A 15047-nucleotide genomic window follows, 5' to 3' on the forward strand; every position below is an offset into this window, starting at 1 on the left:
TACAGCAGGTTTCATTCCCAACTTGCAACCAAGATGTCCTTCAGTAGGTGAAGGATAAACTGTGGCATATCTAGATAATGAAATATTCAGCAATTTAAAAAAAAAATAAGAGCTATCAAACCTTATAAGAAAACATGGAGGAAACTTAAATACATATTGATAAGTAAAAGAAGCCATTCTGAAAAGGCTACATACTATGATCCCAACCATATGACATTCTAGAATAGGCAACATTATGGAGACAGGCAATGTTAAGGATTAGTGGCTGCCAGGGTAGAGATGACAAGGCAGAAGATATATAAGGGCAGTAAAACTCTTTTGTATGATACTACAGTGGTGGAAATATGTCATTAATACATTTGTCAACCCCCCAGAATATACAACTCCAAGAGTAAATCCTAGTTGAAACAATGGAGTTTGGGTGATTATGATATAGGTTTATGAATTTTAACAAATATTAATATTGTAACATGGTGAGGAATGTCTATAATGAGGAGACTGTTCATGTGTCAGAAAAGCAGGTATAAAGAAACTCCCATTCAGCTTTTCTTTGAATCTAAAATTACACTAAAAAATCATCCATTAATTAAAAGTACACAAATCTATATTGCATACAGAAAATGGTGTGAGACTCAGTATTCATCCCAGTCTACACCATTGCATTTAAACTGGATTTGTAGTCTGAGATATGTCTGAAGTATTTCAGAGAAAAGCGAACCATGTTCTGGTTCTAAATTATGTGTAAGAAAGGAATTCTCATGAAATAACCCTAAGTCTCTGAGACATCACAATTTAGTAGTAAAACAACAGTGGTATGATGTCTAAGTGCTGGTGGTTATTGCAATGATTATATCAACAATTTTGGCAAGTTTCAGTGAATCCTGTAACTTTTTTGTTTTTACCTGTTTTGCCATCCTTATAGACTAAAAGAATATTAAAGCACTTAGAAAGTTTAAAATGATGTATCAAATATAAGATGATACCATGATTTTATTATCAAAATACATATAATCCTTAGGCTATGACAACTGCATAAACATTATTCAATGATTACATATTATATAATGACATATTATTCTTATAAGGATTACATGTTTCCATATGTACATATGATTGCCATGAATATAAACAGTATTCTGTAAGCTTTAAAATCACAGCATCACAGGATGAGGCTCAGTGTTAAAGAGTGTTTGCCTAGCATGTAGGAGGTATGATCAATCACCAGAACTGCCAAAAACAAAACAAAACAACAACAAAAAAAGCATCAATGAGTCCAGGACCTGACTTTCACTCCCTATGATCTCCCTTTAGTTACGTTTCATTTTAATATAAAGAATTTTCATGATCTTACATTTCCAACATTCTTCCGTGGGTGTCATATCTTAGTTCATAACATTTGTTTTATTCTATAATACCAAAAAAGGCATGCTGCTTCCTAAATGGGTCTCTAATTTCTATTATCTCCTCATCTAATTAATCTTTTAAACTGACAATGTGGTTTTTATCTGGATTAATTTTTGATTGAAACATATTCTCCCTTGATAGCCTGCCAGAGCACAGAGGACTTTTTGACTTTTCTTGCAGTAAAAACCATTCTGTATTTTATTTAAATATTTGATAAATATCATAATACAAGTGTCAAAACATATTGCATGTATAATACCAAGTGTGAAACCTAATGTAAACTATGGACTTTAGATGATAATAATGTATTAGTGTAAGTAGACTGATTGATTGACTTTTTGGTAATGGGGATTTAACCCAGGGTACTTTACCACTGAGCACATCCCCATTCCTTATGTATGTATATTGAGACAAGGTTTTGTTAATTGCTTAGGGAGTCACTAAATTGCTGCGGCTGGCTTTGAACTTGCGATGCTTCTGTGGATCTCAGTCTCCTGAGTCCCTGGAATCAAAGGTGTGTGATAACACCCAGCTAAGTGCACTGACTGTAATAAAAATGTTGTGTTATAATACTGAGGGATGTTATACATGTGTAGGGAGAGAGGACATAAGGAAACTGTTCTTTCTACTTAATTTTTCTATTAATCTATAATTGCTCTAAAAATTAAGTTTATTAAACATATTGGTACCAATAGGAAACAGGAGCTCACAAAAATACACAAACAAACAACAACAAAAGAACAGGCTCCACAGTTTTTAACAATGCATACAGAAAGCTGGGCATGGTGGTGTGCACTTGTAATTCCAGCTATTCAGCAGGCTGAGGCAAGACAAGTTCAAGGCCAGGTTTGGAAACTTAGTGAGACCCTGAGTCAAAAATGAAAACTAAAGGACTGGGAATACAGCTCAGTTGGTAGAGTGCTTGTCTTACATGCACAAAACCCTGGGTTCCATCCCCAGCACCACGGGGGGCGGGGGGGGGGGGAAGGCACAGGGTCAGGTGTGGTGGCACATGCCTATAATCCCAGAAATTTGAAAAGCTGAGGTAGAAGGATTTCAAGTACAATAGTGAAACCCTGTCTCAAAATAAATTAAAAAAAGAGCAAAGGATGTGGCTCAATGGTTGAGTGCTCCTGGGTTTAATCCCTGATACAAGAAAAAGAATATAAAATACTCCAGAATAAGCCATTTTCCCCCCTAATTATTTCTGCAAGACAAAGACCTACTTTTCACATAAATACAGTAAAATTTCACTTTGATAATGCAATTTTTGTTTGATTAGAGACATTTATAAACATTAATGTGGTGGATGATCCTAATCTTTTGATGCACAGTATGATTCCCTGGGGATTAAACCCAGGCATTACACATGTAAAACAAATATTCTACCACTGAGCTATATCCTCAACCCCATTATTTTCTATCATTACCATTTTTAATTTTTTTCTTTTTTATTGATTTTGTGGTGCTGGATGTCAAACTCAAGGACTTCACCCATGTTATACAAGCATTCTAGTATAGAAATACGTCCCTATCCATACAGTATGATTTTTGGGGGGAGTGGGTACCAGGGATTAAGATTAGGGGCACTCGACCATGGAGCCATATCCCCAGACCTATTTTGTATTTTATTTAGAGATAGGGTCTCACTGAGTTGCTTAGCACTTCACTTTTGCTGAGGCTGGCTATGACCTTGGAATTCTCCTGCTTCAGCCTCCCAAGTGGCTGGGTGTGGGGAGCCATTCTGACGCGTGATTGGGTGACTCCCGTTAAGGGCCTGAGGCGCTCTGGCTGTGTCGGAGCTTTCCTGACCCTTTCCTGATGAGAGAGCCCATCTGTGTGGGGGTGTGCGTGACCACTGACCCCGGAGACCCAATCACTGACCCTGACCTTGGAGTGCAGCCCCCCCTCAACCTTCATTGGATGGAATTCTCCCCTGAATCTCTTGTTCCCCAAATAAAAGGCTACTCCCCGGCGTGTTCGCGCTCTCTCTCTCCTGCTAGCCCAGAGTAATCCTTGCTGCCCTGCTGGGCGGCTGGAGGCGGGAACCAGGGAGGTGAGCCGTCTTGGACCTAGCAATATAAATAAGGTAACTGGTTTGTGTGTTTTATTTCGATCTCTTCTAACTAACTTTATGCCTAGAACCTCATTAATGAAACCACTGCGCAGGCCGCGTGGTAGAGCTGGGATTATAGGTGTGCACCACCATGCCTGGCCCTATAGTAAGATATTTATTAGTATTTTACTTGTCATTTTAAAAGAATTAAGAAAAAGAACAGAAATAAAACTTGAACTTTAATAGAAAGCTTGTTAAACATATTTTAGCTTTTCTATATCTAGAATAATTTGCTTTAAAATTATGACTTATTAGATGTATTGCAAAGTGTATTTCTATTTTCTCATTAGTACTGAGAGAATCCTGATTTCTTTCTTTTTTTGGTACCAGGGAGTGAACATTAGGGGTATTTAAACACGGAGCCATATCCCCAGCCCATTTTATTTTTTATTTCAAGGCAGAGTCTTGCTAAGATGCTTAGGGCCTTTTTAAACTGCTGAGGCTGGCCTCAAATTTTGCCTCAGTCTCACGAGACACTGGGATTAGAGGCGTATGCCACCATGCCCAATTTTCCTTTTTATAGTACTGGGGATTTAATCCAGGGGTGCTTTACTACTGAGCTACATTCCCAATCCTTTTTCTTTTTCATTTTGAGATATGGTCTTGCTTAGAGCCTTGCTAAATTGTTGATGCTGGTCTTCAACTTGTGATTCTCTGGCTTCAACCTCCTAAACTGCTGGTATTACAGGCCTGTGCCACTGTGCCTGGCTATAAAGCTAATATATTACAGAAACCCTGAGTTCTGAGCTGTTCCAATATATGCAGAATCTTTGCATTCCATTATGTACCTTTTAACATGCTGTTCTGATTGTAATAGCCTTTTGTGCCTGTCAAACTGCTATCAAACTCCCCAAATCTAACAATTATATGAACTACTACCTCTTTTTAATTTTGTGCTGGTGACTGAATCCTGGGGTGCTTAACCACTGAACCACATCTCCACCCTTTTATTTTGAGTTGGGTCTCGATAAGTCACTTAGGGTCTTGCCAAGGCTGGCTTTGAATCTGTGATTCTCCCACTTTAGCCTACCAAGTTGCTGGGATTATAGGCGTTTGCCAATGTGCCTGGCTGTATGGACAACTTCTTACTAAATTATACAATGGAAATCTCTTTGGTGCTTTGTCAAGGGCATATGAAATTGTTCAAACTAAGGAGAACATTTTTTATTCTGGCAAAACTGGTTGAAAATAAAGTAGTTCACTTTTAATATCATTTTAGTTTAAATGGCATTTTAGTGCCATTTTCTTTATTGTTAATTAACAAAAAAGGCACCATTAAAGCTGGGTGTGTTGGCACATACCCATTATCCCTACTATTTGAGAACCAAGGCAGGAAGATTATAAGTATGAAGATAGCCCAGGCAACTTACTGGAACCAAATTTCAAAAAAATTAAAAGGTTTGGGATTTCATTCAGGATTAAGAATGCTTTTTGAGTTCAAACCCCAGTACCAGAAAATAGAACAAATCAAAAATTAAAAAAAAAAAAAATTCATCCTTAGATTCAAAGTACAGGAACATAATCTAAAAAGGTAGAGAGAATATAAAGATCAGGGAAAATAAACCCTGTACAACGTAGTACAGCATAATGAGTACAGTGAACATTAAGGTATTTAAGATAAGACTGATACTTGCAATACATTAATATTATTTTTTGATTGACAAAGGGTCTTTTTCAAACACGAGAGAATAACAGGTATTTTAAAGGATGCCAGCTGACAGTTACTACTACTTACTCTGTAGTTTTGTAAACGTCAGAATACAGCCCTGCTTTCTGATACTTCTTCTTTGGGGGACGTGGGGCCTTCTTTTCCCTTGGGATGAGAGACAGCACAGGCTGCAAGGTACTTTCAGGTTCAGGAGGTTTGATTAGGGTTTCAGGAGGACTGGGAATCTCTACTGGTGCTTCTGTAAAGCTAGAAAGAGAAGTTTAAAGATGACTTTATTGTGAAAAAAAAAATCTTCTGCAAAGGACTATTTAAAAAAACAATCGTAACAATTTTTAAAAAGGAGATGGGGACTTCCTCATCTGGCCAGATTAGAATGAATGACACCACATTTAACTTTCTGACAAAAGCTAACAGAAATAAGGTAAACTACCAGAAATATAGAGGAAAAATTATGAAAGTTATTAAACACTGGATAACAGTGTTATCCTATGATCCCTGAGAAAATGGGGGCGGGGAAAAGTGAGTCATATAATCATCTTGCTTTTCTAAGAATGACTACGCAGGAATAGGCCAAGCACAGAATGGTCAAATAGATGAGTTGAACAGAGACAAATACTAGTATGGAGAGAATGAGGTAGCTGGAATTTTGAAGCTATAGAAAATAACTCCAGAAATCTTTTATTATATTGCTATATACTAAAGTGTCCATGCAAAGGACAAAATTCCATGTGGCCGAACAAAGGATTCAGAGAATTGTAAGCTGAATAATAGTTAGAGCTCACATATGTTGACAGATACTTAAATTCTAAAGGCAGAATGGAAAGACATAGACTAATACTCAAGGCTTTCAATAGAGATTCTAGTAGGCAATGTTAATAACTATAGTAGAAATTCATTATTCCTGGAATAAAGGTCAGTCCTAACAAAGTTTAAAAACGAATTTCAAAATGAAAGTTAGTCCACAACCAATCTAGCTGCCTCTCAAGAACCCAGTGAGCTATATCTGCAGCACATGGCTCTCAAAATAAAGGAAAACCAACAAAACCCAGACATATTAAATAATATGATATTCATAATAGAAACAAAAATTTCTAACACATGCTAAAATGTAGGAAAATGAAACGTGGGGGGGGAAATAATCCAACAGAAATCAGAGGGAAAAAACCCTTTAAATTCAATTACAAGTATGATTAAGAATTTAGAGGAAAATTTGATCATGAGCATCATAATGGGTGGGGGATATGGAATACATTAAAGAGGAGAGAGGTGGAATACATTAAAAAATTGAACACTGAGAATTGGAAAATTCAGACTAAAATGAAAAAACTGAGTCTAGAGTGATTAACAGCAAAGTAAACATTATAGAAGAAAATATCAGTGAACTTGAGGACACAACAGAAAAAACCCACACTGATACAGAGATAAATTAAAAGGGTGCAAAAAAAAATAGAATCAACAATCTAGGGGACAACATAAAGCAACTGGAATCGTGGAATGAATCCTAGAGAAAACTAGGACCAGAAATCTAACTACTGAAATAAAAACATACAAAGAAATAATTACGGAAAAAAAATAAAATCTGAACACACAAGGTTGAAACATTCAAAGTAAACAAGTACACAATGAAAAATAATGAGTCTGGCTAAAAAAATTTCCCAATTTGATAAAAAACATAAAAATATAAACAAAGTTAAAAACAAGCAAGATAGAAAACAAATGAAAAAATAAGGCATATAATGATAAACTTACTGAAAACTAGTGATAAATGAAAAAGTTGGTGGAGGACACTATTATAAAAAGAGATATAAAAAGAATGAACGATCTTATGTCTGAAACAATGAAGCTAGAAGGTGGTCGTGGGGGGGAGCCTGATAAAAAGAATTCCAAATTGAGCAAAAACATCTTAAGAAAAATGAAAGGAAATTCTGGTTGAGAGAAAAATAAATAGATATACTACCACTTATCATTCTGTAGAAATCACATACAAAATACACAGAAACAAAAAGACTAATATAACATGGGGACCTAAGCAATGACATAGCAGGAAGTTTTCTAGATTTTTTTTTCTGACTCTTACATAAAAGACAAAAAGAAAAAAAAGATTGGAATGGATAAAGTCACAAACTAACTCTTCTCACATCTCACACTACTGTCTGTATAGAAAAACCCAAGGAATCCACAAAATCAGAAACTAGAATTTAATTAGTTCAGCAGTTACAAAATGTAGTATCAAATTCAATTTCCTTCCTTTTTACTGGGGATTGAATCTCCAGTCCTTTTTAAGTTTTTGTTTATTTGTTTGTTTGTTTTTTCCTGGTACCCAGGGGCACTTAATCCCTTTCTTTTTCCTTTCTTTCTTTTCTTTTCTTTTTTCTTTTTTTTCTTTTTTTTTGTGGTGGGGACTGAACCCAGGGCTTGTACATATGAGGCAAGCACTCTACCAACTGAGCTATAGCCCCAGCCCCCCAGGTCTTTTATATTTATTTTGAGATAGGTTTTGCTAAGTGGCTTAGGGACTCCTTAAAATTGCTGAGGCAGGCTTTGAATTCTCCATCCTCTGGCCTCAGCCTCCAGAGCTTTTGGGATTACAGATGTGTGCCATCATGCCTGGTTTCTTTTTTGGGGTATAGGGGGAAGGGGTGGCGTTGCCAGGGATTGAACTCAGGGGGATCAATCTTCCACTGAGCCACGTCCCCAGTCCTATTTTTCCTCCCCCTGTGGTGCTGGGAATTGAACCCAGGACCTTGTGAATGCAAGGCAAGCACTCTACCAACTAAGCCATATCCCTCGCCCCCCACCCCGCCCAATTTTATATTTTATTTAGAGGCAGGGTTTCACTGAGTTGCTTAGTCCTCGCCTTTGCTGAGGTTGGCTTAGCCTCTGGAGCTTCCGGGGTTGCGCCACTGTGCTCAACTTTTCATTTTGAGAGAGGTTCCTGCTAACTTTCTTAGGGGCTCAAAGAAGCAAGAAAACCAAAAATTTAAATGGAGGTAAACACCAGAAAAAATTTGGAGTACTGATCTGAGTTCAAGAGTTCGTATAGAAGCTGGACATGGTAGCACATGCCTGTAATCTCAGCAACTGACTTTGGAGGCTGAGAAAGAAAGACAGCAAGCTCAAGATCAGCTTCAGCAACTAGCAGGTCCCTAAAGCAACTTGTGAGACCCTCTCTTAAAATAGAAAATAGGGGATGTTGCTCACATGGTGAAGTGTCTCTGGGTTAAATCCTTAGTATCAAAAATAAAATTGTAAAAGCTCTAGGGAAGGGTGGTGTTTTAAAATTCACCTATTTCTTTTCAGAAACATGATTTGATTATAATTTTTTTTCTGAGCACAGAGCAAGGTTCATAACTATTAAATTATTCCTCTGTATTGTGGTTTGTTAGCATTAACAATACTTACCAAAATCTTTATCGTAGCACATGAGGCTTTTGGCATAATCTGGGCACTAACTAGACTCATTTTAGACCATTCTTTTTGTTTTACTCTGTTTTGGCCGAAACAATAACAACAACAAAAACCCCCAACAAAACAAAAAAATCCAAACCAAACAACAAGAAAACTACTTGAATTCACTTCCCTTAAATATTCACCCTAAAATGTTAGCCCTGGACTTATTAATTTAAATAATAGATATTCAGATTTTTAGCTCATGTCACCATTTTCTCAGGGAAGCTAGGCCAATTGAGTGTATCATTTACATTCATAATTCCAAGTACTCCTTCATAAAAGGCTGTGAACTATAAAACCCATAAACACAGGCAAAGTATTTATATTTGTTCATCACTGTATCCAACCCCAAGCACATACAATAATCTTTAAATAAAAAATTACAGAATTAATAAATGAACAAATACCCATGATTTAACAAGAACATATAGGCTTCAATGAAAAGTAAAAAAAAAAAAAAAAAAAAAAAAAAAGCTTGCTGTTTCTAGGAATTCACTATGTGATATTCTTATCTATATAATCAAGGGCAGAAATTATGTCTTTCCCTTCAAAATCATCTTAAGTACCAGAACACAATTTGTGGAAATATGTGTATGTGTTTAATGTCACTGATTATGATACCAGAATTTCCTGCAACAAAAGGTTAATCTGAACTAAAATGGATTCTTTGAATCACATTTTTTAAGGTGAATCTTCCTAAAGTGAAAGGTCACAACGTCTCTAACTACTTTGAAGGCAGAAATCATTCTACTCATAGGTGTTTTAAAGTTTCAGTAATTAAGATAGTATTATAGTGATATCAGAAAAGACTCAGAACAAAATTTTTCTAAGACTCCTCTCTCTTAACTTTCCTATGTACATACATAAATACACTACAGTGAATTTCCACATCATGTACAACTGTGAGACTGGGATTGTAATTAGAATAAGATGTACTCCTTGTTTGTATAAATGTCAAAATATACTCTACTGTCATGTGTAACTAAAGAGAACAAATAAAAAAAAGAAAGAAGAAAAAAAAGATTCAAATATAGAAAAAAATTGTATGACAAAGTTATAGCAAATAAGTAAGGAAAGGATAAATTCATCAATAAATGTTGGTAGGAGTACCACTTAAATATCTGAGAAGAAAATTAAATCTCTAAGTCATATCTAACACAAAGTAAATCTCACCTGAGGTTCAAAAGCTAAATATTAAAAAAAGAAGACATAGCCCATTCAAAGAAAATAATTAAGTAAATTATGAAATGATCTTACCATGGACTAAGGTCATTCTAAATGTACTTATTATAAAAGATCTCTTAAGATATAATAGGCATAACTCAGTAGTAGAGTGCTTGCCTAGCATCCATGAGGCTCCGAGTTCAATCCCAGTAAGTTGGGGAAAAAAGTTAAAGTTATAAAAAAATGAATGTTTAGTTTATTACTATTTACATTAAATAACAGTTTTGCAGGTGTACATATTCTGTAAACGCACAGTAAAAGGTAGAGAAGGATATACATGTATTAAATGAGACTTTATTATTTTTTTTGAAAAAAACTTGTTGGTGCTAGGGATTGATCCCAGGGGCATTTAGCCACTGAGTCACATTCCCACCCTTTTTTTTTTTTTTTTGAGACAGGGTTTTGCTAAGTTGCCAAGGGCCTTGCTAAATTTCGAAGGCTGGCTTTGAATGTATATTCTTTATACCTCATCCTCCCAAGTCACTGGGATTATAAAACATGCACCACTGTACCTGGCTGACACTTTACTTTTGAATGAGTAAACTATTAGTTTTCCCTGAATTACCAGCATGTGTTATACTCTTGGGGGGAAAAAAAATCACACACACATTCTCTAGGAGGGAAAAAAAAAAAAAGACGATGATTGCGATGGTGCACACCTGTAGTCCAAGCTGAGGGAGGGAGAGAGGATCACTTGAGCCCTTGAGAGATAAGCATGGGCAACATAGGGAGAAAGTAAAATATTTTGTCAAGATGTATGCATAGAGAATGGCCAAAACAAAACAAAACAAAACAAAACAAAACAAAAAAACCTCTCTAAACATGATTCATTAATGCAGAAGACAGAGAATATAAATAAGAATTAAACACTGGGGATGTAGAAGTAAAATAGTAGAGCATTTACCTGGCATCTGTAAAGTCCAGGATTTCGTTTATAGCAACTCACATACCATGCTGTTACCACACAAATATACGTATTTATGTTACATTACATTAAAAAGCCACTTAAAAATGGTGAATGTTGTATTGATTCATTTAAAAATGTGAAATAATCAATGCCAAAACCAATGTTTTGAAGTTTTTACAAACTATTTTCTTCTAAGAGTTTATTGTTGTGTGTTTTTTTAGGTCTTAAATTTAGGTCTTTGATCTATCTTGAGTTAAACTTCACATATGGTGCTAAATATCTAATTTCATTATTTTACATTTGGATTTCCAGGTTTTTTTTGCATCATTTACTGAAAAACCTGTCTTTTCCCCACTGAGCAGTTTTGATATCTCTGTCAACAATCATTTGACCATATATGCAAAAATTTATTTCTGTGCTCTCGTCTATTTCATTGGTCTACACTATGTCTATATTATATTCTAGCACCACAATTGATTACCATATCTTTGTAGCAAATACAGATAGATTGACTTAGGAAATATCAGAAAATTTTGTACACTGAAAACCAGTATCATTATAGTAAAAAGATATAAAATGGCAACCAAGACAGAATGTGGAAATATTACAAAACATATATCTAATAAGAAAAAAATATCCAGAATATTGAGAAATTTAAAACTCAATAATAAAAAACAACCTAATTTAAAAATTTGCACAAAAGAATAAGCACAAAATGTTCAACAATATTAATAGAGAAATGCAAACATAAAATTCATTGAGATACTATCATATACCTGTTAGGACAGCCACTATCAAAAAGCTAGAAAATAAGTATCTGTAAAGATGTAAGGTAACTGAAATACACTGTTGGGAGGAATGCACAATAGTATGATGCTATGGAAAATAGTATGGCAGTTCTTCAAAAAACTGAAAATACAATTATCATAAAGGACTGTATGCAGGGTCTCAAATAGATCTTTTGTTCATCAAACATTTTCACAGTAGTATTACGTTATATAAACTTGGGTTGGTCAACCCATGGTGCTGGCCAAAGGGGAGAAGATGAAGTTTTTATTTAATGGGTACAGATTGACTTTTGCGTGAATGAATGAAAAGAGTTATAGAGATGAACAGTGGTAAAGATTACATAACACTATGAATGTATTTAACACTACCAAAATGCAAACTTTATCAGACAATACATGAGTCACTAGGTTCAATCCTCAGCATATAAAACCAATCCAAAACAAAAAACAACCGAAACATCAAATGTACGTTCAGGAAAATAATACAGGATCTGTTGGGATATACAACAAAAGGATTATGTTTGGTGATTTCTGCTTTCTGCTCTATATCTTTTGGAAAAAAGTAAAGTATATAAAAAGGATACTATGAAGAAAGTAAAATTAACATGCTGGAAGATTTAAAAATAGATTATTGGACAAAAATTTGAGAGCACATAGAAGATAGCATAATATAACAGTTTGATACAAGAGCAGGTCTTACACAGTAAAAAGAAATATTTCAAAATTACCAGAATAACACACTCATGTAGGTATATTAGATTTTTACAATGCAAGTTTGCTCTACTTATAATACTTTAAATAAAGTTACCTTTTATTATTATCTTGCTCTTCTTCCTCTGGTAATGGCTTCTGCTTTTTCCGGGTCGGTTCTTCCAACAGCCAGTTTTTCCTCTTTAATCCCTTCTTATGTTCTGCATTCAGATTTACACTCTGAACAACAGCCTCAATAACATCGGTGACTGTATCGGGACTGAGATGCAGTGCTAATCCTTCTTCACCTTCATTCAATTCTGGGCTGACAAACTGGGCAGCCTGGAATGCTTGCATTGATACCACAGCCTGGAGGGGACACTTCCGAGGTCGGCCTGGTCTGCGTTTCACAAAGTTATTCCCTGTCCTGGCCTGCCTTTGAAGTTTTTTGGCTTTTAAAATTTTATTGACGTGGTCCAAGTTTTTCTTGGTGGCCAAGATTTTGTCATAATTGCACATTTTCCGAGCTTGGCGCTGCATAGCTTCTACTACACTTCTCTTGATATGATGCGGGGAACAGGTGCTTGTTGTCAACTTCTCAGAAAGGAGTGAGATGCTGTTATTGCAAGAGTCACTTGGGACTGCAGGCACTAGAAGACTATCTGATTTTCCCACGGTTCGTTCCTTGCTATGGATATGGCCTGGACTGGAGGAAGGTGGTACAGAAGCAGTTGCAATTACAGCATCAATATTTTTTTCCATGGGCTCTTGGTCCTCATGTTGTACCATCCGCTGTAGCAGACTATCCACAGAGTCATCCACTGGAGCAACCAATCTTGGACTTCGGGATGGAATTCCATTTACTAAAAAACACAACAAATCACACATAGACAAAAGTCTAAACTTATTACACTGATATTAGACAAGTAACAGTGCTTTCATCTTCCAAGAATAAACATGGTAATACCACATGAATTTATATTTCACAGCTAAGTTTATTTTCTTGATTCAAATAAGCATATTAAAATAAAAATTATAGCCAGGTGTGATGATGCATGCCTGCAATTCTATTGACTCAGTAGGCTGACACATTAGGATCAAATGTTCAAGGACAACCTCAGCAACTTACCAAAGCCTTAAGCAACTCAGTGAGTCACAGTCTCAAAATAAAAAAATAAAATGGCCGGGAATGTAGTTCAGCAATAAAAGTGCCTCTAGGTTCAATACCCAGTACCCAAAATAAAATAAAATTGACCCAGGTATCCTCAATAATATGTGGATTTTAACAATTCTTAAAATTTAAAAATGAAGACATGGTAGTGCACACCTGTAATCCCAACCAACTGGAATGCTGAAGCAGGAGAATCAAAAGTTGAAGGTAAGCCTCAGCCAAATTAGCAAAGCCCTAAGCAACTTAGTGAGATCCTGTTTCAAAATTTAAAAAGGCACTGGTAATGTGGCTCAGTAGGAAAGTGCCTTTGGGTTCAATCCCCAGTACCACAAACAATGGCAACAAGAATTCTATGAGATGAGGGTCATAAATACATTATAATTTTTTAAAAATGAAGGCTTGTCAAGGAACTAACAGTTAAATATGGGATGAAGATCTAAACTTTAATTATAGATTATATTTCTAGAATAGTGCTGGATTTAAGTGCAAAGGACTGGGAGGGACATCAACTTTTTGGAAAGTTTTAAAATTGGAATAGATAAAACATTTGCATTATCTATTTAAAATGAATACATGTTAAAGGAAACATTGAAAAAAATAAGTGGTACTAAATAAATTATTAGGAGCCTAAAGATTTTGTAATCTTTGTTCTAGGATCACTCAGTACCCCCCCCTTTTTTTTTAAATAAATGGAACTGGTGATTATGTCTAGGGCTTATTGGGCACTAGGCAAGCCACTCTACCATTGAGCCAAATTCTCTGTCCTTTTAAAATTTTCTTTTTTGAGGCAGGATCTCACTAAATTACTCAGGCTGGCCTTGAACTCATATTCCTCCTATTTCAGCCTCCTGTGTGGCTGGCATTAACAGGCGTGTGCCACTGTGCCCAACTCCTCTGAAGAAGCCACTCTGTATGTTGCCATACCACTAATGATCATAGGTCATATTTCTCTAATCAATGAATTTATCAATGACTTCAAACAGTACTGTATATAAATAAGTGAATACAATAAGGTCCATCAAAAACTGAAAATTTTTTGTTCAATGTGTTACTATTCTAGATACTCCTTTTAATAATTCTAGTCATTCTAGATGCCTATCTCATGAAGACAACAATGAAATTTTCTTCAAATTATCAATAACATCGTTCAAATAACAGTTTTCAAACTTTCAGCTATAATATTCATACCAATTTTCAGTTTTATCTAAAAATTACTAGAATGAAAAAAGGACCTCTTCCTTCTTCCCAATCTTAAATGTTAGTTTCTAAAGGCTCTATATTATCATGCTATACTCTCTTTGGAAATGCATTTAACTATCTATCCTCTGTTCAGATGTCTCCTGATCTCTAATACACCTTTCTTCTAATTTTGTATTTTTTTCATGTCCACAGAATTCTCAAACTCATATTTACATCTTACTTCTCTCCTCCAGAGTCCCTAAACCAGTGGAAGATACCATAAATCATGTGGCAGGAATTTGGATATAGAAATTCAGGCCACTTTATCCATTCTTTTTCGTTCCACAAATCATAAGATTTTAATCTCATGCTAGTTGACCCACTGAATCTATCCACTCTTCTTTCTTTTTGTCCCACTTTTTTCAAAACAACCGTTCTTTAAATTTTTT

The 15047-nt window shown here is 35.4% G+C and overlaps 1 protein-coding gene across 7 annotated transcripts in view; it reads right to left on the reverse strand.

Moving 5' to 3' along the window:
• Positions 1-15047, reverse strand: part of ASH1L (ASH1 like histone lysine methyltransferase) — a gene marked incomplete at its 5' end in the record, with an annotated part of 178804 nt that overhangs the window by 74364 nt on the left and 89393 nt on the right. For all 7 annotated transcript variants that reach the window (XM_081306514.1, XM_081306512.1, XM_081306510.1 and 4 more), the window contains 2 exons: positions 5256-5435; positions 12367-13111. In XM_081306514.1, the coding sequence (XP_081162640.1) occupies positions 5256-5435; positions 12367-13111 (925 nt within the window). The remainder of the gene's footprint in view (positions 1-5255; positions 5436-12366; positions 13112-15047) is intronic.

Source organism: Spermophilus citellus, assembly GCF_964194105.1.
Source record: "Spermophilus citellus genome assembly, chromosome: 9".
Classification (NCBI taxonomy): Eukaryota; Metazoa; Chordata; class Mammalia; order Rodentia; family Sciuridae; genus Spermophilus; species Spermophilus citellus.